General features: G+C 41.1%; 1 protein-coding gene across 1 annotated transcript in view; it reads right to left on the reverse strand.

Annotated features, from left to right (window-relative positions):
• Positions 1-24520, reverse strand: part of XYLT1 (xylosyltransferase 1) — a 140839-nt gene that overhangs the window by 34924 nt on the left and 81395 nt on the right. The window contains exons 5-6 of the mRNA XM_017813615.1: positions 13271-13351; positions 932-1148 (exon numbers count right to left, since the gene is read on the reverse strand). Of these exons, the coding sequence (XP_017669104.1) occupies positions 932-1148; positions 13271-13351 (298 nt within the window). The remainder of the gene's footprint in view (positions 1-931; positions 1149-13270; positions 13352-24520) is intronic.

Raw genomic sequence — 24520 nt, forward strand, 5'->3', positions numbered from 1 at the left:
AGATAATGGATGAAAAGGTTATCAGAGTTGAGAAAAAAAGTGATTTTTAACAGAAATGGGATTAAAAGAAGATTATTCAACATGTGTGTGGAATAATAAACCCCTACCAAAAGATGACAATTTCTGTGCTCTACCACAAGCTAATGAGCTTAGATTTGAAAGATTGGTCTCATCAATCCCTGGGAATGTTCAGGAGCCAAGGAAGCTATTATTTTAAAGACAGGCAACCAGGTCTTCCTTGGGATGGCTGAGTGCTACACGCTCTGGGAGCAGAGCCTGACAAGCCAGGGGAGTAACGTACCTGCTGAGGCAGGTGAAGTACAGCCCGACAACCCGCCAGGCTCTGTGCTCTACTTGCAGATAACGCACATTCCCGGACACACTGCTGCGTGCCAGACAAAAACTCATCCTCGTGTGTGCTCCCCTTCTGCATCACTTGTAGCCAGAGCCATTCGTGAGTGATCTAAATGATTTGTGACTGTGCCTTCCAGCTGAGTTTTGAACGGAACAATAAACCTTTGTTTGTAGGGTTTATATTTTTAAAGAAAAGGGCTGGATAACAGCAAGAAAAGCTACTTATGAAGACAATTCGCCATCTCTAATATCCTTCAAAAGCTTTGTGCAGGAACAATTTGCAAGCAAAGGACAGCTGGATTTTTGGTTGTTCAGTAACAGATTAATAGGCTTAGAAGGATAAAACAAAGCCATTCCTTGCAAAAAAGTCCCACAAACAAACAAAGCAATAAACAACTGCAAAAGATTTTCTAACCCTAAAGGACTTGTGATGGGAGTAAAATTCTCATTACGCCCTGTGGGATGTTTCAAAGCCCACCAAAATCAGGTGAAAGCCCCTCTGATTCTGATGATCTTTGGGACAAGCACAAACACTGCAGGTTTGAACACAGAGAGCGATTGCTCTGGATTCACATACCTCAGCAGGGAGCAGCGTGTACGAGTAAAACCTCTTCATCTTTGTTACCAAGTCATCATTAGAAAAAGTCACATACTCCACAAACTTCCTGTTTAGGAGAAACCAGTCTGACCCTCCATCAACTGTGATTCCTTCTGGGATCTTCCGGTCCCCCAGGCGCCACATGTGGGTATCGCATTCCAGGAAAAGCCGATCCAGTCCTTGTTTTCTGATAAATCTGAGGAAACACAATAGCAGCCATTAAAAGTTAATTTGTATTTTGTTATCATCACGAGGTCTATAAATAAAAAGCTACTTTCTCAAACAAAGAAGGATCAAAAGGTCATTTGTTTATATTTCTGTTCTACTCCTAAATAATGTAGAGAAGTTTAATAAATAATTAATCAGTTATACATTCAGTTATAGAGGCAAAGATCAACAGATTGCTTTTAAACATCATTTTATACCTTCTGCTGTCCTAAGGCAGAACTGTGCAGATGACAGAGCTCTGTGGCATGAAAGTCCATAATGCTCATTAACTCTCAACAAACCACTGCAGAAGAACCATAACATGAACAAGAACTAAACCCAACCTGTGTGACAGGCTTCTGTCTCTAAATGAAGTCATAGTTTTTCAAAATCAGCAAACTGTACGTGAAGGTAAAACGACCAATTTGCTCCTATGTTATTATTCCATTAATTTTTCTGTTGGGGTATAGCCAATTAGGAAGAAATAGCACTGTCTTAGTCTTTGCTGTGGAAAGAGCTTGTTTGCTCCGTATGAAAGTCTAAGGGGGACAATGTGTTGTTAATGCTGAACCATGAATAAGAGGAGCAACTGCAGAACTGTAAAGTTATGGAAATGAATTATTTGAGACCAATATAATAATAATAATAATAATAAAAAAAAAGCTGATAAATCATTCTGTGTTTGAAAACACTTTGGACTGGATGCCCACACATGTTTCGAGACTGTCTGATCCAGGTTTCTGTTTGTTACTCCATTTCCAGAATGATTTCCCAGAAGGAGAAGCAGGGCAGCCATGAATTAGCACATGCCCTCACAAGGGGGGCTGAGCACCGTTAATCATGGTGAGTTGCTGTGTTGAACACATCCCACATGTTCTGAGCAGCAACAGATGCTCACTAACCAGACACTGCAGAACTCACAGAACACAAGTTCTCTCTGGGTGTAGGATCTGCAGGGCAACAAGAGCTGCAGCACCTGCAGTGAGGAGAGCACCGTGTTCTGTTCCTGAACCACACAGAGCTATGCCAGGGTGTTTCGGGATTAGGAAGTCAAGATGACATTTTAGTGGTCCTCAAACACATGTAACTGAAGGAAGGGGAAAAGAAATAAAAGTTAAGGAACAGCACCAAAGCTTTCTGGCCTCCTGCATCTGGAAACATGAGCATTAACCCTGTAGGCCAACTCCCTGGTTCAAGTTCTGTTCTACACCAATCAAAGAACTGAGATGCAATTATGAAATGGTGCATATTAATTTTCAAAAGGACCGTAAATGACTTCAGGGGCTATGTCCTACTGATAGCTATGTCTCTTTTCACAGTATGAGAACAGCTCCTCTGTTAACACAACAGTGCAGAAAATGTGTAAATGAGAGTGAAGAAATTTTTCTTTCCATGAACAAGTTTCTAATTTCATGTTCCATTATGAAGGATAATAGAAAAGTCTTGCAATTTTAATGCAGTCCTCTGGAATGTAATCTTCAAATTCAATATTTATGCAGTTATCTCCAAATCAAATATTAATGTGCCTGAAAGTTTGGTCATTTATTTATTTCCCTCAAAACTAAATGCTCATTTGAGTTAATTATTTTAAGAAAATAATAGAATTTTATCGACCATATTTAAATAGGAACATAACGTTCTTTTCCATGAAGTAATTTCTTTCAAGTGCTATCTCTACCAATTTATCATCCTTTACTCTCATTTTCAAATAGAAGGTTCTTTGGCTGCAATAGAAACCCTCAAACCGAAGAAATCACCTTTCAAATTTCAAAAACTACTCTACTTACAAACTCCCCCAGCCTGCATCACATGGTGGGGCTTACAGCTAACTGGTACCAGAAAGCTCAGTAACACAGCTTCAGCCCTATTGTCTGAACTTGGCAACAGAAGAGCATGACCACACTCCAGATGAGAAGGTCCCAGCAAATCCTGACTCACAGTTTCATGTCTTCCAAAATAGTTGACAGGCTCCTTTTTTCTATACTTACACGGTTCTATGACTTTTTTGAGCTAATGGCTTGTTCAAGCAAATCTCAGCATATGGAGTGAAATAAGTCAATTCCTGGGAGTACAACTGTTTTCACAGCAAATCTCAGCCCCAAATTCTATACAACATCGTTACTAGAAGAAAACTAATCACTCATCCTGCAGCAAGGCAGCACAGCCCAGCTGAAGAGCAGCAATGCCTTTGGAGACCTCCACAGAGATGACCCTTTTGCTAACGTTTCTTGAAACCTTCCTGGAAACACCACATCAGGTTTTAAACACCAGTAACAAACAAACAGAAAGCAGGCATTTTTCAGAAGGCTCACCCTTACTGGGCCTCTTCACACACAGTCATTACACCTAAATGGAACAACACATTAGCATAGCAAATAATTTCTATGATCTATGAAGCAATGATTTATACAAGGGGCTGTGAAGACACAGCTCTCCACTGGGCAAGTGCTTGCTGTCCATTTATGTTCCTTGGGAGCCAAGGGGACCAAGCACATTTCAGATCTGCTGGAAGCTAAATGATCCTGCCTGAGGAGGCAGCAGCTGCCCCAGCAAGCCCAGGCAGTGCTGCTGGCACAGAGAGCTGAACTGCAACCAAAGTGGAAAAGGTGGATAAGGCTTTTTTTTTTTCCCCCTAGGCTCTCTTCTAGGATGACTGATGCTCCTAGCTACTCCAGCAATAGCAATTTTGGCACTCAGGCAGGCAAGAACTTACTCTAAGCATACTGGATATTGCCGGAGGGAAAGGGAAGGGGGCCATTTGTATGTCACACAGGGCTTTTCAAGAAATGAAAAACTCTCAAATGCTACAAATAGTTCATAAAGATTCTTAACTAGCCATTCAAGAATGCTTGCAGCCACCTCTGAAAAGAAAGATAGGAGGGCAAAAGCATGACCCTACTGATTTGTTTCTAGTCTAATGCTGTATTTCATTAGTTTCTGGTTATGCTCAATGGAATACCAAACCAGTATGTTTTATGAAAGCATTTCAAGCTTTGGAGAGAGAAATGAAATCCAAAACGGTGTGTTTTTCCCCCCTTGTCTTTCTCTCTTGAGTTTTACAGGACAAATTAAAAGTAGAAAAAAATGGCTTAGTAATAGCATTTAAATAATCTTAGTCAATGTGAAAAAAATTCAGGTGCTTCCTGTCACCCTGAACTTCAGGTAAGACTGGCACATCTCTGGCAGCCACAAATGTACCAGCCAGGACAATGACATCCAATTGCACCAAGGTATGGTTGGCCAAATACAACAGAGATTATCATCAGATAAACAAAACAGAGGAGGAAAACAATGATGATAAGAGAGTCAGTCAGCCAGGAGAAAATAAAATTAAAACAAGACTAGGGTTAAGAAAAAGCAGGCCATAGGATGCTGTGAATGCATGTTGCCACCTGAGCTCAGCAATCAGGCACTGACACGTGTGAAAGGTGTCGTTTGTGCCCTGACTATGTGTGGATGCAGCCTCGGGGTTTACACAGTTCCAGATGGTTATTTTTATACTTTGTTCAAAAAAACCCTATTGCCTGCAGCACGTGGTCTGTCACACTGAGTAGAGATGTCAGCCCAGACAGCTCATGATTGCAATCCAGCTCAGGGAACTCCTCTTACTTTGTAGTTTATTTAAATATTTATAATTGAATTTCAGATAAGATTCTAGGACTGTATAACACAAAAAGCATTTGTAAGTTGTTTAGCACACGCTCCTACAACATGAATATAAACACATAGCGCAGCTCTTATGATATGTTTTTAACTACTAACATTGTTGCCCAGTTACTTAATATCAGCAAAAAATATCACAATCAACTATAGTCTTCTCCAAGTGACAGTGCATGCCACAGCAACTTGGGAGAGATCCCCGCTCCTGAATGCTCGTACTTATGCAGTGTGTAAGTCAGAGAGTTTGCTGTTTTCTCTTTTCTGAAGTCTATGAATGCATAAAACTTTCTAAAGCATCAGAGACTATCAGATTGCTAAATGTTACTTATCAGTAACTTTATCACTAAAGGGTTTTTGTCTGGAAAGAATGTACTTTGTAAGGTCAAAAGGTTTCTTCCTAAATGTTTCCTGTTTCTGGCCTCTTGCCTAGAAAACCTCCTATCGACATTTCACTGTTAACCAGGTGCACCCATGACCTCCATCATCACCATTCACGATTTAAGAATAAGAGCTATAAATAAAAGTTACAATACATTAGAGAAACAATTCATCACAAGTCAAAAGTCAATGTCAAAGCAAGAATCTGTAGAGCTTGGAGCTCCACTAGCAGCATGTTCATTTTTCCCTTAAGGTATGTGGACAAACTCTGCACGTTGCTTTGACTTTATCTGCTCCTCTTTTAACACTCTTTAGACAAAAATCTGAAGACAACAGTTCATTTCAGTGGGAAAAGTCAAGTAAATATTTTTACAGATGAGAAATATGAGAATCATTTGCCAGCAGTGCTTGCACAGCCACCCTGGAAACACTTAACGGGAGTCAATCGGTTGGGAAGCATAAAAAGAGTAACTTGCAATTTAGGTGACCAACTAGAAAACACAGAACAATAATTTGATAATCTTGAGCATAGCAGTTGCAACAAGTAATTTGTGAGCAATCTCTAGGCTACCATATATCTCCATAAACCAGTCACTGAAAAATTCTTTGTAAAAAGGAAGTTCATAAAACCCAAACCTGTGCAGAGCAGTGTCATTCCCTGCCTGCTCAGGCCAGAAATCCTGGCCTCCACTGAGTATGCAAAGGATTTCCAGTTGACTGCAACACAGGCACTCTATTTCACCCCATTTCCACGAGTAACTCTATTTGAAGGGTGAAACAATATTTACAACATCTGAAATAATTAACAATCGGCTATTTAAACACGTCTGTACAGTACCAGCTAATCATCTGTTTTTCTAAAGATACGATCTTGCAGTATGTTTCCCAAGACCTCTTCCTGTCATGCTGAAAGCCTCCAGGGCTGACCTCCCATTCCCAAAATGGAGTTGAAGCTTGAAGAGGGGAACAGTGTCAAAAAGAAGTAGCACGTACTTAGTCTGTCAAGATAAGGAAGATTTCTGCCTGGTATGACAGGCAGCATGTGGACAGCACAGAACACACAATTCCTGCTGTTCCAAAAGGCCATGAAAATAACTCTCAGTACAGACAGAAGCGATGGAAGAAAACAGAAAGAGAAATAATAACTTTAATTTGCTTTTCAATGTGTTGAAACTGCGGCATCCTAAATGCAAATGTTAGGAGGTCAAAAGCATAATTCTTCTTATCTTTCTGTAATTCCCTTACTCAGAAGAAAATATTATAAACACAATACTCTTCCAACAATCTCCCTAAGCTTTAATGCCAATGCAGAAACAAACATCAACAATATCAGAAAGAATTTCTCTCTTCACTGGATTTACTCTGGTGAGATTGGTCTTATTTCATGATTGGGCTTATTTGAGGAGCTAAAGCCAAAGCTGTAAGTAAGCACACAAACTGAAATGCTTTTAGTAGCTTTGCCTGCTGTGCTAAACACTCAGAAGTTAACAAGGAACACAGGGAATCTTACTTCTAAAATGTGATTAGTGTTTCTTACTCCGTATCTCTGCAGCAGATCTCTCTCCACCAGACCCTGAGGAGCAGCAGAGCATGTGTGTGAATGGAGAGGGGCCAACCCTGCACCATGGGATCACCAGCTGCCCCTTGGCAAGGACAGCATGGGCTCTGACCTCAGGAGGACAGGGATTGACTTCAGAGCAGAAAACACAGGTGACACAGCCACGAAAAGTAACCCAGTGCTGAGAGATGCAGTTTGTGACATTTGTTCCTGCAATCTGTGTGGGTCTCAGGGAGCTGTTACCACAGTTGTTTTAATTGTATGTTTAACCACTTTTATGTTCAGTGTGCAAGTAAATCTAGGGCAGACAACTGCTGCCACACACACTGGACATAAGGTTTAGGTCATTTACAGTGCAGCAAAAATGATACAGTATTTTGAATGTCTCTTTCAAGTTACAAGTCTACCTTGAAATACGATGTTCAATGTGGCCCTTCTCAATGAATGGCATCCTTATGGAAGCCAAACAGCTTCACTTACAGGATTCCACAAGATGCTGTTGAAAGCCAATGAATATACACATTTTATCTGGTCATTATTCCATCTCTCTATGGACATATTTAGATTTTTCAAGCTTTACAATACATGCCTCATATTCTACATAATTTGTTTCTGCTTCTTTCATATATAATTTTCTCAGAATAACCATTTAATGCTTTAGTCCTATCACACCTTTGCATTATGTTTCAAAAGAAATTTCTCAAGATTCTTTTGTTCTTGTCCATCTTTTCCTAAGCATTAACTTCCCCTTGCTTTGAAAAATCGTACTTTCCATCTTCTCTCTTTCAAAAGAGAAATCTCTCTTTCAGAGGAAGTTTTAAAAAGCCTCAACGGCTCTCAATATTTTAATGTTGGGGGTCAAGGAGCAAAATAAAAAAAAACCTCTAAAATTTTTTTATTTGTAGGAAACTTGGAGATAGTCTATTTTTTTGCAGTCATGCATTCCTCTACTAGGAATTGCCTTGTTTTGACAACAGTTCCATACATTTCCTTGTCAGCAAGATTTTCCTGTGGGTTTCTTTCCACTACCCTTCACTTACATGATATCTTTTAAGCAACACTGAAACAGCTTTTACAAGGACAAAAATGAAATGGCTTCCTCTCACCATCAGGGAGGCCACAACTCAAGTGATTCTGTTTCTTTTTATATTAAATAAGCAAAACTGGAAATGATAATATGCATAGATCTATCATGAATGCACTACAGACAGATTGAATGATATGAAACCTGACATTCTGCCATCTGTTTGTCTCCAATAAATGTCTTTTCTATAAGATTTCTTGTCCCCTCACCTCCTCTTCTTTGCAAAACCCTCAACACTCCTCAACTGTCGGACCAGTCTCCGACCTGGAAATGCTGCTGGGCCTGAGTGGCTGAGCTTGAAGCCATCTCACCTATGTGATGCTGCTGCTGCAGCAACTACAGCACAGGCTGTATCTTCCACCATGGCCAGCAGATCCTGCAAATCCCAGCTGGTGCAGCACCCACAGGCACTGCAAAGGGACACCTGGGTGACCACCACAACAGCGTCTCACCGAGGGTTCTACTGTGCTTAACGCCTCAGGATCTGTATGCTGGACATTGGAGAAGGAAAAGGAAATGGGGTTTCAAACATTCCCGCTTTCCAAGTGGCTGAGGACAAGTGGGAGTCACTTCTATACAGATTTTAAGCTACTAAATCAGGCTACTGACCTGTGGGTACATCAGGGCCAACAACATCTGTTCCAGCCTAAGAGGATGTTCCCTGCCATAACCATTTTATGAAGTCTCAGGACCTCAGATGACAGGGTACAAAAGTTACCATCCATACAGCTGAAAATGAACTGTGCAACTCAATGTTCCCAGATAGCAATAAGATTTCTGATTACTTTACCAGTACCTCAATTTTCACCTTCTTCCTAATTCTGTTCCAGCCCCATAAAGCATGGCCACTTCAAACCTTCTCACTTATTGCACCTTCCTGAACTAGTGGATGATCTTGCTTGTATACTCTAAGAACAAAGAACATCCTGCTTAGTCCCACGTCAAGACACATGGCTGATTTTGTTTTTCTTTGCATTGACAACCTAGAGCACTGTTTTCCAAAACTGAGTGGAAGTAAAAGGCCTACAAGGAGGCATACTGTCAAGTTGAAGCAGTAAAGGCTTTATGGCTCCCCTAATGCTTAGCATAAAGCACTAAAGAACATCTGAAAGTTAGCTGGAATGTCTAAATTTTTTAAGCGCAGCCTCTTTGCAGAGAAGATGCATGTTGCTATTTCAGTCGCTACATTTCTCATGCAACTGTTGGGCTGAACTACTTCCAAGTAAAAAATAGATCTTAGTCCATGTGCCCAAAGTGTTTTATAAAAATTAGCAAAAAAAAGTATGGCTGAGAGTAATGCCAAATGAACCACCAAGTATTTCACATGAGCCGCCACGTAACTGCTGCTAGAACCTAAGTGGTTAAACCATTCCAACATCAGGGATAGTTAATCAATTTTTTTCCCTAGTATTTGGGTCCTTACTGGGCAATTCATCAATTCAATACACAACAGCATTTACTGTGTGATCCATTTTCTAACCAACCACTAAACCACCATCAACCCAGTGTACAGAACACCAACAAACAGCATGTGCCACTGGGGAAAAAAGGCATGTCTGAAAGGGTGGTGAAACAGGTATTTATCAGCAGAACTGGGCTGAAAGAGGTGGAGACTTTGGGAAAGTGGTCCAGTCCTTTGGTATTTAAGGTCTCTCCAGCCTCTGAGAACTGGGATGGGATTGTGATGCTCCTTAGTAGAGTTCATCAACACCTCTAAAATTATCTGGAACCCAGGAGTGAGAAAGGGAACAACACAATTGCAAAGAACAGCACTAATGAGAAAAAGAACAGCACAAGAAAAGAATTCAGATACATACCAAGCTTTTAATGGCCTTTTCTTTAGCTGTTTGTATTTTGCCTATGAGCTCGAGATTCCTCTAAGATCTAACAGCATCCAGCCTTCACAGCATGTTTACACTGTTTCCCAAATGATTACTGTGGCATGATTTCTCTAAAAAAACCTTTTGTCCTGCCTGTTATTGAAGATGTCACATTTGACTGTCTTTATATTTTATAATACATCAGCCAGGTGCTGCTCCTACCAAAAAAAAAACCAACAACAACAAACCCCCCCCCAAACAAACAAACAAAAAACTCAGGTTATTCACTTGCTTTTAATAGCCTGAGACACTGAAAAGAGGAGAAAATGTAAGTGTTGCCCAGTAAGTACTATGTAATGACTCCAGCCACTGTATGCAATTTCATTTCATACATCCACCTCTCTCAGGAAATAACACTTCTCCAGCTGAGTGTAGGAATCATTTTCATGTCCATTCCCTTTACTGAAGACACTAAAGGAAAATCAGAGCAATGCACTTCTTAATGACTTTGGCATAACTAAAAGAAAACTTTACTCTGTAAAGGGGAGCCTGGTTTTTCTCCTTATTTGGCAGTAAAACATGTACTGATTGTGAACATGGCTTGAATACAAAGTCCATTGTAATTGAGCTGTATAAGCATTTCGGTTTTAAGATGGCACTTCTAATCTTTCTCTCTCCGTTATATGATCCAAAGACTATGATGACTTAAAACTCAGAGTTTCCAGTTGTTTAAAAAGCAGACTTAGACAACTGAAAAGCTTATTGCTTAGGAGCCATCATTCATTCACAAATTAAAATTAAAATTACCGGCAGGGACTATACATTGCTTTCAGTGATATTTAGATGCTGAGCTCCTGTATTATTAGTTGACATGTTTTGACAAAAACACCTTGGACAAGCCAAATCATTATTGTACATGGGGGAGCAGTCAGTATAGTCCAGTGCCCTCTCCCTTATCATGGCTTTAATTAGCTGGTTTAAATAAAAAATTCTGTTCCAATCTGTTTTGAGATAGGATATCCCAAAGGAGTTTTTTCCTGTTGCCTAATAACATGAAAACTGGCCTGTGTTCTAAATCCTTTCCAAAAGCTGGCCTTTTCTTTTTTTTCATTATTTTTTTGTTGCCAAACCTCGAGGCTGTTGCTTCTCTTCTAGACCTTACTGAGCTCTTGGCCTTATCATTCGCCTCATGGGGTATTTCTTTTCCCCTGGGCTGTGAGATGACTGAGCAAAGAGCAAAATTTAAAAAGTAACTGGAAAAGTGAATAGAAAAAAATAGTCATCCCTTACTCTTAAATGAGCAAGTCACCAAGTTTGGCTGTGGAAATTCCCCAGGCAAAGGTCACAAGAGGCTGGGAGAATATTGTAAGGCAGCACCACTACCCATCCCTCCTGCTCCTCTGGGAACATGGGCTGTAGGCAGCCAGACATGGGGTGACAGCCTGGATGGGCCTTTGCTCTCCTTGCACCTGCCTGTGCAGGTATTTCAGCCCAGAGGACTTCATCATTCCAACTGCAGGGATAACTGGAATGACGACAGCTTACACACCTTGGGCATACAATCAAAGTCAATTGGGAACTGTGTGTCAAACACACAGAGCAGTGGGTACACTCACCAGTTTAGACAAGACAAAGTTAACGAAACACTAAAAATGAAATATCAGGCTAGAGATCTTCACTTTAGACAGAATTTCTCTCTCAACAGGTAGATGTAGAGCTGGAAATTCACCCGCAATACAAACAGGGGATAACTGCTTATTGATCAGCTTTTGGAAACAATGGAATGAATTTTCACCAAACTCCAGCATTCCTCAGAAGATTCACAGCTGCTGGCTTGAGTGTGTCTCTGCAGCTGTCTGGGATTTGCAGGAGGAGGGGAGCCACTCTGTCTCTCTGATAGAAAAACTGGGGAGACGCCAAGGGGTGATGTGAAAGGATCTATTCATCCAGTGGTCAGCAGTGGGAGTGCTTAGGGGACTCAGGGACTAGACAACCATAGCAGACAGGGTCGGCAAATCTGCAGTTGCGTCCCAAATCATGTTCCCTGATGCACAGGGAATTTATGGTAGAAATCCAGAAGAACAAAAAAACATGGTGACTTGTTGCAATAGGTTTAAAGGTATTTAGCTGTTTATACAAAGAGAACCATTGAACTACTAAGTGGGTTGTTATTCCTGTGAGGGGAGGACAAGTGGCACATTAGCTCCTTTCATTATTAAAATAGTATCCGATTAGTGTGTTTAATTGATCTAAATAGTTCTGATCCAGCTGAAGTTAGCATATTTGAACCTGTTTGATGCTGGCACGTCATAATTCATTAGCTATTTTCCTTAGCTAGGTCAGGGAATTTGAGAAGACTCAGGTGCACCAGAGGAGCAAGGAGGCAGAGCCTGACTGCTTTTCCCTGGCTCTTTCTCTCCCCCTTCCTATGCTAACTGTGCTGTCGATCACTATTGCCAGCTAGAGCTGAGTCTGCCAATCACTCTGACACTCTGCATTTCCCAAACAAGGGACTCTCCTGTGAAAACTGTTGACTTGGATTTAAATATTATTCCTCACAGTATTATTTTTTACTACCTGCTATAGAATTTCTGACTTCACAAGATGAATGCTCGTGAAGACTTAATTTAAACAGGAACATGACAGAACTGATAAATCTGGTGACAAGAGCAAGGACAGCCAAGAACGAGAGAGACCTGTGCGTTATTCTGCCCACTCACTGTGCTGAACGTGAGACTTGGTGTGTCACATTCTCTGTGTACTCTAACCAAACCCAGCCTTACAGCACACTTGACATTTTATAGAATAAAGGGATGACCTGGTGACCCAAGCAGAATAAAACAATATTTTTAGATGCAAAGCCACTGGGACTCAGCATATGTAGTTGCTAGAACTACTATATGTTACAAGACTGCTAGCACAGGTACAAAACTAGCAATAAAGAGGAAAAGCAAAACTATCAATAAATAGGAAAACAGAACCACCTCAGTCAGATGGGAAAATTCTTTGATCTGCACAGGTTGGTTAGATCTTTGGAACATGGTGTTTGGTCACTGCTGCTCCCTCAAACCACAATGGTAAGTGAGAAAACACAGCACATTCTCTTTTCCCTGAGACCTGTTCATGGGTGGATGAAGATGGAGTTTAAGTCAAGGACCTCAAAACTTTTAGTAGAGTGTGATACAGTCCAGCCACCGTCCTCACTCTCACTAGTATGTGCAGGCTGCTACAAGCTCCCACAGCTGGGGCTCTGCTTGCACAAGGCTTTGCTGCAGATCCCAGCTAGCACAGGTCTTGGTCACCAGGGTGGCTGGGACCAACTGGGCAGTGTAGGCAAGGACTGCTAGCTCACAAAACATTGATCTGTGCCAAGCCCCAAGGACAAAACAAGCATCACTCTGCTTAATGTCTCTCTCTCTCCACGAAAGCATCTTTGCAAACCGACTCCGGAAAGGAGTCATTCTGGACCAATAAACAACTGTCCTCATAAGAGGGTTTCCTCCTCATTCACTTTGACTGATTTCTTCACTTGGGTAAACACTGGAAAACCATCACTGTGCAAAAATCCTCAGTGCCATGGTTAAAATAAGGTGAAGGAAGGGCCAGCTTACCTTGCGTTGTCCCTCCCGTGGGATTTCAAGAAGTTCATATCACGGTATCTGGACAGGAATGCTACAAGATGGTCATTGGTCCTGCAAGAGCGAGAACAAAGGATGCACAAATTACACTGTGAAAACCCCTATGCCTAGAGCAATTTAGAGACTTATTGTTCTCATCTGGGGACCATCCACAGACTGAAGGAGGTGGTTTCTGAAAAAACTTCCATCCTGCTGCTAAACTTGCTAAAACCTGCTAAAACTTCCATCCTGCTGCTCCCTCTACTCAGTAAAATGTACGTGGAAGGAACCACAACTTTATTACATCTTAACGAATTTCTTATCAACTTTTGGCACGTATTTTAAGCACTGTAACAGAGTAGGTATTAAGTAATACTGCTCAACACTTTTTAAGTATGAAAGTCCAGCTGTGAGATGACTGCATTGATAGTCCCATTTTACATGCTTTGCTAGATATTTCCTGGAGAATTTGGTTAAGTACTGGCACTTTATTTGTTTTCATTCTTGTAATAGAGAAGAGGCCAAGGTTGGAATGCATAAATCAGAAAATTTTGGTGTCAAAATGCCAATAGAATTAACAGGAACAAAGGAATTTAGAAGGTTAATTCCAATTAGTGTGACAGGCAATCTGACACCAGTATTTTCAAAATTTCAGCTGACATGTCCAAGAATGTATTTATGCTTGACAGCTTTTGTGGTCTGTTATTTCTTTAACAATGGAGCAAAAATGTTCTCTATTTATCTAGGTCAGCATATTTAGGAAAAACGAATAAATCACATTAAAATGATCTTAATCTCCTGAGTTGCATTCAAAACCACAACTTTATAGATACAACACCATTTAAGCAATGGTCTGTAATGAAGCTGACGGCAGAAAACTCAAGATAAAACAGCTGTTAATAGTACTCTATCTTGAAAACATTTCATTATTATAAGGCACAGAAAACCAAGTTAAACCAAAATCCTGTACAAAATGCATTAACTTTTCAGGTCAGGCTGCAACAACTTGGAAATCTTATCAGCCAACTAAACTATTTTCATAATCTCACTGATTTTATCTAGACTAAGTGAATTATCTGTCTATCAACCAGCCTGACAGACCAGGCTGCAGGAGCCTGAGACCCTCCTCCTACGCTCACTCATGGGAGCTGTAACACCTCCCAGGGTCAGACTCTGCATCTCAATTTGGCAACCTCAGAAAACTGCTTTCTGTATAGTAAGCTGTACAGATTTTCACATTTGCTGCTCCAGTGACTCTCCATCTTACTGGGATGAATAGGCATTTAGTGAATTTACTTAGCAATGCTTCCACATGAAATGGTTTCAATGGCTGACATCTTCGGATGAGTTTCTAGGCAAAAGCTGGCACACAAAGATGATCTCTAGAAATATAACCAACTTTGGAAGTGCTTGAGCTTTAATTTTCTTACAGGATAAAAATCAAATCAACCAAAGTAACAATACACATCACTCAATAAAATGTAATTTCTAGATTGCTCACCAAGCTATATTTTGCTGTTCAGCAGTGCTCTACCAAATGTATTGAGACTTGGGGCTGCCATAGAAACTTCTCAATGCTTCTCAGTTTTTAGATAATCCTTATAAATGCCTAAATGATGTTTAGCTCTCAAAGTAATTAATAATTGACATTTTCCTCTTCTTGAAAACATTGGTGGTATCTTAGTCCTACTTTGAATATTTTTAATTTTTGTTTTAAAAAGAACTTATACAGAGTTTTTCTCCTTGTCAATTAATATGCTTCTTTTCGTGTGTTGACAACATGGAACTAAAACATCCTATTTCCATTTAGTAAAACTTTATAGATATTTGACATTTAGATTTATGCAGTCAACCAATTCTGTGCTCAGCATGACAGCACACTGAATTTCTATTAAGCTTTCATTCAAACTGCCTCTTCTGCCCCCAGTATCAGGAGGATGCTGCACATCACCTCTGAATTACTCCATCACAAGACCTTAAAAAGAAAATCAAAGGTACTGAACATGCCACAGACATTAATGCATTTGTTAAAATACTCCTCACCTTTCAGAAAACTTTGCCTTCAGGGGTAGATTTCCTAAATGCCTCTGGCACAGATTGCTGCCACACTTCTTCACATACAGCAGCAGCAGAGTCTCTCTGCCATGGCAGTGCCTCTGGCACTCCTTCTGAGAAAGACTAGAGACATGGGCCTATTTTTTCTCTAAGTAAGGCAATTGAAAGCTGAGATTTTCAGCTGAAGACATTACTGGGAGCAACATCAACTCCACACTGCCAAATTAAATTCTGCTATAGCTCTGCAAGTTTCAGGGATAATTCACTGAGCATAAATTTGGCATAAAATCTTTTACTAACTATCACGGTATAACAGAAAGTAACAAGTGCAACATAGCCTTCCTAAGAAGGAAATAAGAAAGTCATGGGAATAGGGAGAGTAGTTCTTGCTACTGATTAAATACATTGATATACATATTACATTCCTATCAGTCTCCCCAGTGTGTAACACAGCACGGATACAGAGTGAGGAGAAAGCCTTTCCTCAGGTGGTGCCCAAGGCTGGGGCTGATGGATGCATTCACACAGCAACCACTTTTATTTCCTTTTATTATTAAACTCACCCAGAGGGTGAGGCACCAGGGAGAAGGATTAGTCAGCTGGTTACCTGTATCATTAGCAGGGAGGGAGGATGGTGTGAGTGCAGAGAGTCTGAGAGTCAAGTCTGCAGCACAGAGAGAAATGGGAAACTAATCCTCCAGTGAACTTCAAGTGTGGAGAAAGCTTGCACGTGTAGGAGGGTTTCCATGAGAAGATGACAAGTGAAAACTGAGGGGGAAACAAAGCTTGTTTGACTTCACTGATGTAGATCTGGTGTTAAGCAAGGGCAGGTCTGCCAGCTGGGATGGGGGTGCCCATCTCTCCCAGACCTTTGCTGAGGTCACCTCAACTAAGGTCCTACAGCTCCTGTCCTGCAGCAAGGGTGGACAGAGGTAGCAGGGGCAGCACACTGTGCCTGCCTGCTGAGATGCCATTCAGCAAAACTCAGCCAAGCCCCTGCAGGGCTGAGCTCAGAAGGTGGGAGCACTCGGCTGGGCAGGCAGTGGGGCTCCAGAGGCTGCAAAAGCAGCTCCAGGGCTGCCAGTGACTCAACCCACAGCACTGCTCAACCTGGGGACACACCTGAGACCCTGCCTGGGCTAGGGCTCAGCTCAGGGCTAGGGTCAAAATTAGAGTTTTGACATATGAATAGCCCCAGTGAAGTGACTGCTATTCCTTACCTGCCTGACTCATCTCCACAGTTTCCCTTCCCAGGGTTCAGCCCTACAGAGCCCAGACACAGCAACCGTGGCAGCTCTTTGCCAAGAAACTATTTCTAGAAGGTCCCTAGAGAAGAAAACTGGAATTTTGGGGCAAACTGATCTACTCAGAGTTAAGCATGATATTACTTCATGGTTAAACATGTATTGTGCACAGAAGAGCCTGGAAGTGGAGGAGGTGAGTGCCTTGAATTTTGCTACCTGCTTTTCAATAAATTTTCATACTTACGTTTAAGCGCATTGATTTCAATAAATTATTAATTTAATATTAATTTACACAGCATTGTAAAGTATGAGGAGATGCCATCGCTTCCGAGACCTCTGTGTTAGGAAAGTTCCTTTCCTGGCTATTCTTACCCCAGGCTATCCTGCCTCGCTGCCTGCTCCCTCCTACACAAGGAGGGGATGTGCTCAGACTGGCTCACCAGCTTCTGCAGCTGCCAGCAGTCCTGCACCACCACCACAGGAGCTGGGGAGGAAGGAGAGCAATCCAGGTGACAGGGAAGAATTATGGCTAATTCCCACATACCCCTATAGCATCCAGTGCACTCTGAAAGCTTCGCTCCCGCCTCTGCTGGGGACGTGGCAGCACTTGGCAGTGCACCTGGGTGGGATCTTCCTACTCCAGTAAGGGACCCGACCTGCACTGGCCCTTTCACTGTTGCTGGCACACATGTGGGGGGGTGGGGTGTGTGCACAGGTAACCTAACAAAAGGATACAACAGCAGAATGATTCAACAGAAAAAAGCAAAAGACCTCTTCCTGAAGGGAACACTTACAGCAAGATGATCAACCACACAAATGCAGCACAATGATACAGGAAAAAAACCCTCTCATTGCAGGGTTCAGCTTTCAGACCCTGGATGTGCAGCCTGACCCTCTCACTGATGCTTCCAACTCCTCCTCCCTCTCTGAAGGCAATTTAGTGCAAGGGGAGGCTCAGAGCAGCCTTACCCTGGCTGTACTAAGAAAAAAATTCAACTCTGCCATCTAAAAATGCAAAGAAAAGGGAAGGCTATGTTTAGCCTTTGCTATCCATCACAGAACAAATATTAGCATGGCAGGCATTTCTCAGTGAAGCTGATCCCTATAACAACAGTCATTCCTAAAGTGTGTCATAAAAATGAGAACAACAGATATGATTTCAGAGGCCAACTGCATGTGGAAGGCTCTAGGTGACTGTTAACACCTCAGCTTTTCCAACAGTGTTGTCTTAAATGGTTTGTTTTGTCTTTCAAGTCAGGTTTAACCGAGGAACAAGATAATGGAAGAAAACTATTGCCTTGGCAGCTCAGCTCGCTGGAGTACTTGAGAGATTAGAGTTCTGCTCCAACACCAGCGCTGCCATCTGGGCTGGGAAGTTGCACCTGTGTATTTCAAAGCATCAGCTTTCTGCATTTGGATGCTCCAGGCACTGATCAGTCATCACACGGGATGCAGTTACTCTCTCGGTGCAGCTCTGCCAGTGTTGTATGATTCTCAAGACATTTTATTAGCAATACAATCATCTTTGCTGTACTTTCAATTACTGCTTCCCATTCAACCATTGTCTGTTTCCTATGGAAAAGAAAAGAACTAACATAGTCAAAAAAGAGTGAAAGTCTTCTATAAATGTCACACTGCTGAATAAATCTCTTCCTAGTGAGAGTACATAAATGCCTGGGTACAAAGGAGATGTACTGAGAAAAAAAGAATATACTCCATCATCTGCTTCCTGAGCCACTCCACAACCTATTTTCTATAAATTCAAGGCTTCAGATGGCATTTATAAAATAAATAAATAAGCCCACTGCTGAGAAGCAGCAGCATGCTTAAATGAAAATCCTAAAGAGACCATATAAGAGAATTCCACCAAGGATTAATGAACAAATGTGATTAAAACTATCTACAGCTCTGGACTGCTGCCAAAATGCTGCCAGCAGTATTTGATATGTAAATGCTTAAAACATTTGCTATGTGTACTGCTGCTGATGCAAAGCCTCTATAGAGAGTTTCTCCATCTAATTAGAGATATTGGTTTAGCAAACTTTGGAGTCTATAAAAACCCTCAATGTCTCATTATTCTTCTAAAATAGAATATTCATTTGTTTGGAATGTTTTCAGCTATATCCCATGAAACCCTGAAAAGCCCTTGGCTAATGAAAAACTCTAGCCCTATATCAGCTAATAAACCCTACAGCTTTTATGATAATAAAATACTCACCACATGCACTCATTAAAACTTCGTAACTTGTCGCTTTTGACTTTCCTTAAATATTCACTAGGCAAAAAGTAAACTACTCAATTTCCAATTATTTTATAGTGCAATTTCAACACAAGCATTTAAAACACCCAGGATCTTATCAAACACACCATACACGGTGCAATCACAGTGCCTCTGATCTGGTGAAGCACTTAACAGCATGTGCTTAACTGCAGCACACTTGGAGCTCTCCTGAAATGATGCAACTTTCACACTGCACTCTCATAAATTACTTCATGGGTAAGGACCTACATGTCCATGTGCTGGGAAGCAGCATGTGCAATGATTACACACAAGATTAAGAGCTGAGAGCTGTCCTTCAACTAATCTTAGATCTCTCAGGCACACAAGTACACTTATTAAGGTGACTTTTCCAGCGAGGGAAATCCAGTTGTAACTCAGATTGTTTATCTCTACCACAGATGTATCACACCAATGGTTTAAGACTTATGTTACAAACTTAACTTATGTTTACAAAACACTTTTTAAAAATCCCCTCAGTCGAAGGAGTACCTTTGAATTGATCTTAAGAATTCATTTGTCTGTGACAATGACATTTTCTGAGCATCCCTGCTGGTGCAGTAAAAAATAAAGAAATAAGAAAAACACTACCCTGTTATACCATGTCATATGCAGCTCTTTTTTTTCCTCACTATTTTAAAACAACTGTAAGTTGCAAGTTACAAAGCAAGTTACTGTATTTTACAATCAAACTATGGAATACATTGGTTTTCCTTTCATAAATCTAATTGTATGCAATTGCTACTATGCTTATCAAGAACAAATGCACTGAAAAACACCCCAATAACAAAAGCTTCTGAAGCACCTTTGAAATGTGCAACTGCACAGGACCTGATACACATGAAAATAATCAAAGAAAATCAGCTACATGCAGGATGACTTCAAATAACCTCGTATTGATGCATTCAACTCAGAGGTATTTTGATAGAAAGGAAGAAAATGTTTTACCCTGATTTGTTAAACAATTTTCTATTTATTTTTATATTTAAGTATATGAATCATCAGCACATCATCACCATTATTTATTTTTTGCATCTTGCTAGTCCAGAACTTCAGTGTCTGACAGATAGCCCTTGCTAGAAAGGCCTATAATTGCCTATTTCCAACAAATACTTCGAAGTAAAGGCAGAGATGTATGACTAACTCAGATAAGGGCTAGAAAACTTGTTAAAGGTATATATTGTAGTAAAGCAAAATCCTTTCCCACCACATTCACAAGAGATGTCAGTTTAGTTGAACTGCACGTATGAAAGAATGCTCATTTCTATCAGTGGTGGCAAAAACTGTTTATCAAGCCTTGCTGGCATTCCCATTATTCATATTTCGAAATCGAAATAATGCAGATTAGTGAAAAGACAGCAATGTGGGGTTTAGACTCTGCAAATTACAGTCTGATCTAAAACACTTAGCATTTTTTGATAAGTAGCCCAGAGATTCATAGCCTCCTATGCTTACTCAGCATTATCTTCGATCCAAACATGGAATCATAAAACCATTTAATTTGAAAAACACCTTTAAGATCATCAAATCCAGCACTGCCAAGTCCACCTCTAAACCACATCCCCAATTGCCACTCTCCTAAACTAAGGTTCCAACCTTGAGTCAGCAGATTTCCTGTTGGCTTTGGTGCGTGTCATGTTCATAAGCACAAGTTTCTGTTCACGGGCTTGCGAAAGCTATTTATGAGAGAGAGCTGCCACGTTTGCCTGTCTCCCACTCCAGTCTGTCTGCCTGGAGAACAGGCAATTTGTGCAGTCATATTAGAGTCTGTTTATCATGGCTCTGGTATATTTATAGCTTGTTTCCAGCCTTTTTTTGGCTTTTGATCCCACCAACCCAAATCTACAAGTTGAAAAAAACCAGCCTAACGTAAAACCTCCTGTTTTAATTTTTGTTCTCTGGTGGGGTCAATGGTTAAATATCCTCACCCCTGCTGTGGTTAACAGGCATGCAAGGGGTAAGCAATACATGTGGTTTGGGTCTCTTTTGCCTTTGCAGACAGGATGCAACACCCTCCAGCAGCAGAGTGGAAGGTGTCTGACTCTGATCCATGGTGGGTTCATGGAGGGGCACAGCTGCCACTCCAGAGCCAGGCCAGGATCCTTGGCACCAGTGCTCCAGCTCAGCTCAGCTCTGCTCTGCCCTGAGCAGCACAACCAATTACTTGTTCTTGTCTATATTTACTCTCCATGCCACGTGGCAGGCTTTCAGAAGACAAGCCAACAACAGTCATCCCTCTGGTTCAAGCTGAATTCTTCCCAAATTAATGATACAAAGGGGGGAGAAGCATCAGTGCAGGCAGGGGCAGGTGAGCTTGCCCAAACTGGGAATAACTTCATGGGAAACTTGTCACATGCAGGCAGATGCATTCACACAAACCACAATGAGGCCAATGTTCCCAGTCACTTTAGCTGGCCTTCCACTAATAGCTGCCATTAACACTTTAGTCAGCAACTTTCCAAGGTAACTGTGGTTAGTATGAATGGAAAGAATTGTGATTTTCATTGTAAAAATGCACTGGTTAGGGGGATGACATCAACAAGTCCAAGTTCGAACGTTTTTAACCTTCTTCTATCAAGACTGTAAGGATTGATTGAATGCAGAGTGTGAAGCTAATGAACACACACTATCTGCTGACAATTTGGCACAGAAAGGCTGTTTTAATATTACACTGTCAAAGGTCTATCATATTTTTCATTTCCATCAACAGGGAAGTTGAGTGTTGACGTAAATGATCACTTTGATAGACAGTGAGCAGGAAGCAGCAGTGTACCTGAAGAGGTCAGCTACACAGCTTTAAGCCACATTGATATTTACATTGAGATGCATGTTTAAAGAGGATTCATGCTCAGAATGCCTAAATTTAATGAGGTTATTTACTTAGTTTTAATCCTACCAGGAAAAAACGCAATGTCTTCGCTGTTATTATCTCTCATTTTCAGCATGTTTCTATTTAAAAACTTTTATGACAATAAGGGCTTTCTCCCTCTAGAAAAAAACTTATGAAGTGACAGAAACATTGGTAAATGCACTTTCTGCCCATCCCTCTATGAAGTGCATGTTTGAAGAAAGCAGCACAAAAATTAAACCCATTTTGTTCCTTAAAATACTAATATTTTTAGAACCCTCAACAGTGAAAAAGTACTTTTTTCTACCCTCTTTCCCACTGATAAAGCCCTACACAAAGGAGAGCATTTCATTCTGTTTTCGTATCTGTAATGCTCCAAAATCAATGCAGGGCACTCAGTTCATGCCAGTGTAAGCCAGACCATAAACCCAGCTCTCTGTTATTAGAACAGGCTATGAGAAATCATAACAAAGGTTTTGTGGTGTTTCCCAGTCTAGAGGCTGTGAAAATGTGTTGTTAGCATGTGTGATAGCATATTAATAGACAAATATAAGCAGTGTCTTCCCATCACTCTGAGAACTGCTCTGTTTTTCCTTGCTCACATGTCTCATCGTAGGTAATTCTCCATAGGAAAAATCCCTGAGCAACTACTTCTTTCCAAAAGGCCATTCATTGTGTCAGAGTGGCAGCAAATGTAATTGCTGCCAGTTACTACATCATTTCTAACAGCTGTTGAAATGTATTTGCCAAGATAATTTCACAGAGTTGCCTTTACCTGTTATTACAATAACAAGCCATTCCATTACTAATCACTGCCTCAATGCAGAGATCAATACAGAAAACTACCACATTTAACAAGCTAACACATGAACTCTGGATGGACCAAACACAAGCCATCCTCCTGGGGATGCCAGAATATCATTTGTAAGGATGCAGCACTACAAATGGTTAAGACAGACACGACTATCCTATCCCACCAAAACATCTTAATATCTGCTGAAAAGTATCTTAAAAAAAAAATAAATGAAAGAGTACTGAAATACTTGACTAACCAGCTGCTAATACCCAAGGATATTTAATTATTAAAACTAAACATGATATAATTTTAGCTTTATCAAAGCACTGGGATTTTATTTAGCACAGAAAGATGCTCCCTGCTTTGCGCTTTCCCAGTGTTTGTCTGCTGCTGCATATTCATGTACAACCTCATCTGCCTACACGATACATCCCATTTTGATGAAAACAATAATCACTGATTAAATAAGCAAGTGGAGTGAGCTGCAGAAATTATCAAGTTCATTACTCAAATTAGTGAGACTTTGTTTAAAGGAAAAAAAATCTCGATATTGGGCTGAATGGAATCTTTTTGTTTGTTTATACTGTGTATATTTTACAATTTTTTTCACCATCTCTAAAATTAAATTACCGAGAGTTTTGTGTAAAAGAGAAGAAATTAAAACTAGATATGAGCATAGACTTAAAGCAACCATTCGCTTCATTTAATTTGTACATTCCTGCATCCATCTGAAATTTTATTTGCACAAGTCAATAAGAAAAATGATTTGCTCATTAGGTTGAGCAATTATAATAAAAAATGCTCACTTTCTTCCAAGGAAGTGGGAAGAGAGAAACTTTGAGAATGTTTTATGTGAAGTAAACTCAGTCATAAGCAGTATTAATGCTTCTGCCTTCTCCACCCTGCTCATCATAGCAAGCTTTGCCTGCAGATCACAGTCTTGTCTGCCTGGGAGTACAATCCCACTGTCCTGCCAGAGTGGAGACCCTCTGGCATCTGTGGAGAAGGGCAGCTGTGTGCATGGCACTCCCCTCCTGAGACATCTCACCTTGGAGCTGGGGTCCTCATCGTCACATGCAGGAGGATAATGTGAGGGTGACATGTGTAGGGGTGTCAGCCTGGGCCAGGCTGTGTGGAAGGGGTGGATCTGCCCAGCAGATCCAGCTCGGATTTAAAGCCCATCATTGTGCACTCTGTGTTCCACAATCAGCAGTGACAGTCTTGCAGCTTAAGGCTCATGAGAAATCTTTGCTTTTCTGGATACAGTTGTTAAGATGCCACTTTTCCATCTTAAGTGTTAACTTTTGGTCATTTCTCAGTTTCCCAAACATAACTTGCTCCCTCTGACTGTGCTCACCCACAGGCCGTGATTCACCCCCTCGCCCCACCCTCACACATCTGCCATGCCAGGAAATGAAAGCCATTAATCCTCTCTTCCCCTTTCAAAATCAGCGCGTTCCTGACAGACACCAAAGATGGTTCACTGCAAGAATCAGTGAAAACATCCCTCCTTGCACGCCCAGCTCGCCACTGAAGCCACTCCACCACAGCCCCTCTTTGCAGGGCCACCTCCCAGTGGCTCTGAGCAGGTGAAGGCGTAGCAGACATGCTCCCAAATGTGAAGGTCCAGCACCTTCTGCAAAGCTCACATTCCCTGCTGTCACACAACACAGTGGCCACTGGAACTTCAGGTCAATGATGAAATGGAAATCACTGACACTAAGCTTGCAAGCTGCAGGGAACTGACCACCACACTCCCGCAGAAAAAGGGAGAAGGAGAGCCCTTTCTGAGGGGCCACAATGTATAAATTAGTCATACTAGTATTGGGTCTTGCCATCTCCAGTTTCCAGCACAGACCTACACAAAATCTTGCCAACTTAGTCTGACATGGCCCTGAGAGCAGATGATCCTTCTGATGCAGTGGGAAAAACGGACCCGGGTAAAAAACCTTGCTTTTTCCCCATCTCACACTTTATAAGGAAAAGGAAAGAGGGAATTTACACTCATGCAATGGGCAGCTTT

This window comes from Lepidothrix coronata, unplaced genomic scaffold (assembly GCF_001604755.1).
Source record: "Lepidothrix coronata isolate B3197 unplaced genomic scaffold, Lepidothrix_coronata-1.0 Scaffold41, whole genome shotgun sequence".
Taxonomy (NCBI): Eukaryota; Metazoa; Chordata; class Aves; order Passeriformes; family Pipridae; genus Lepidothrix; species Lepidothrix coronata.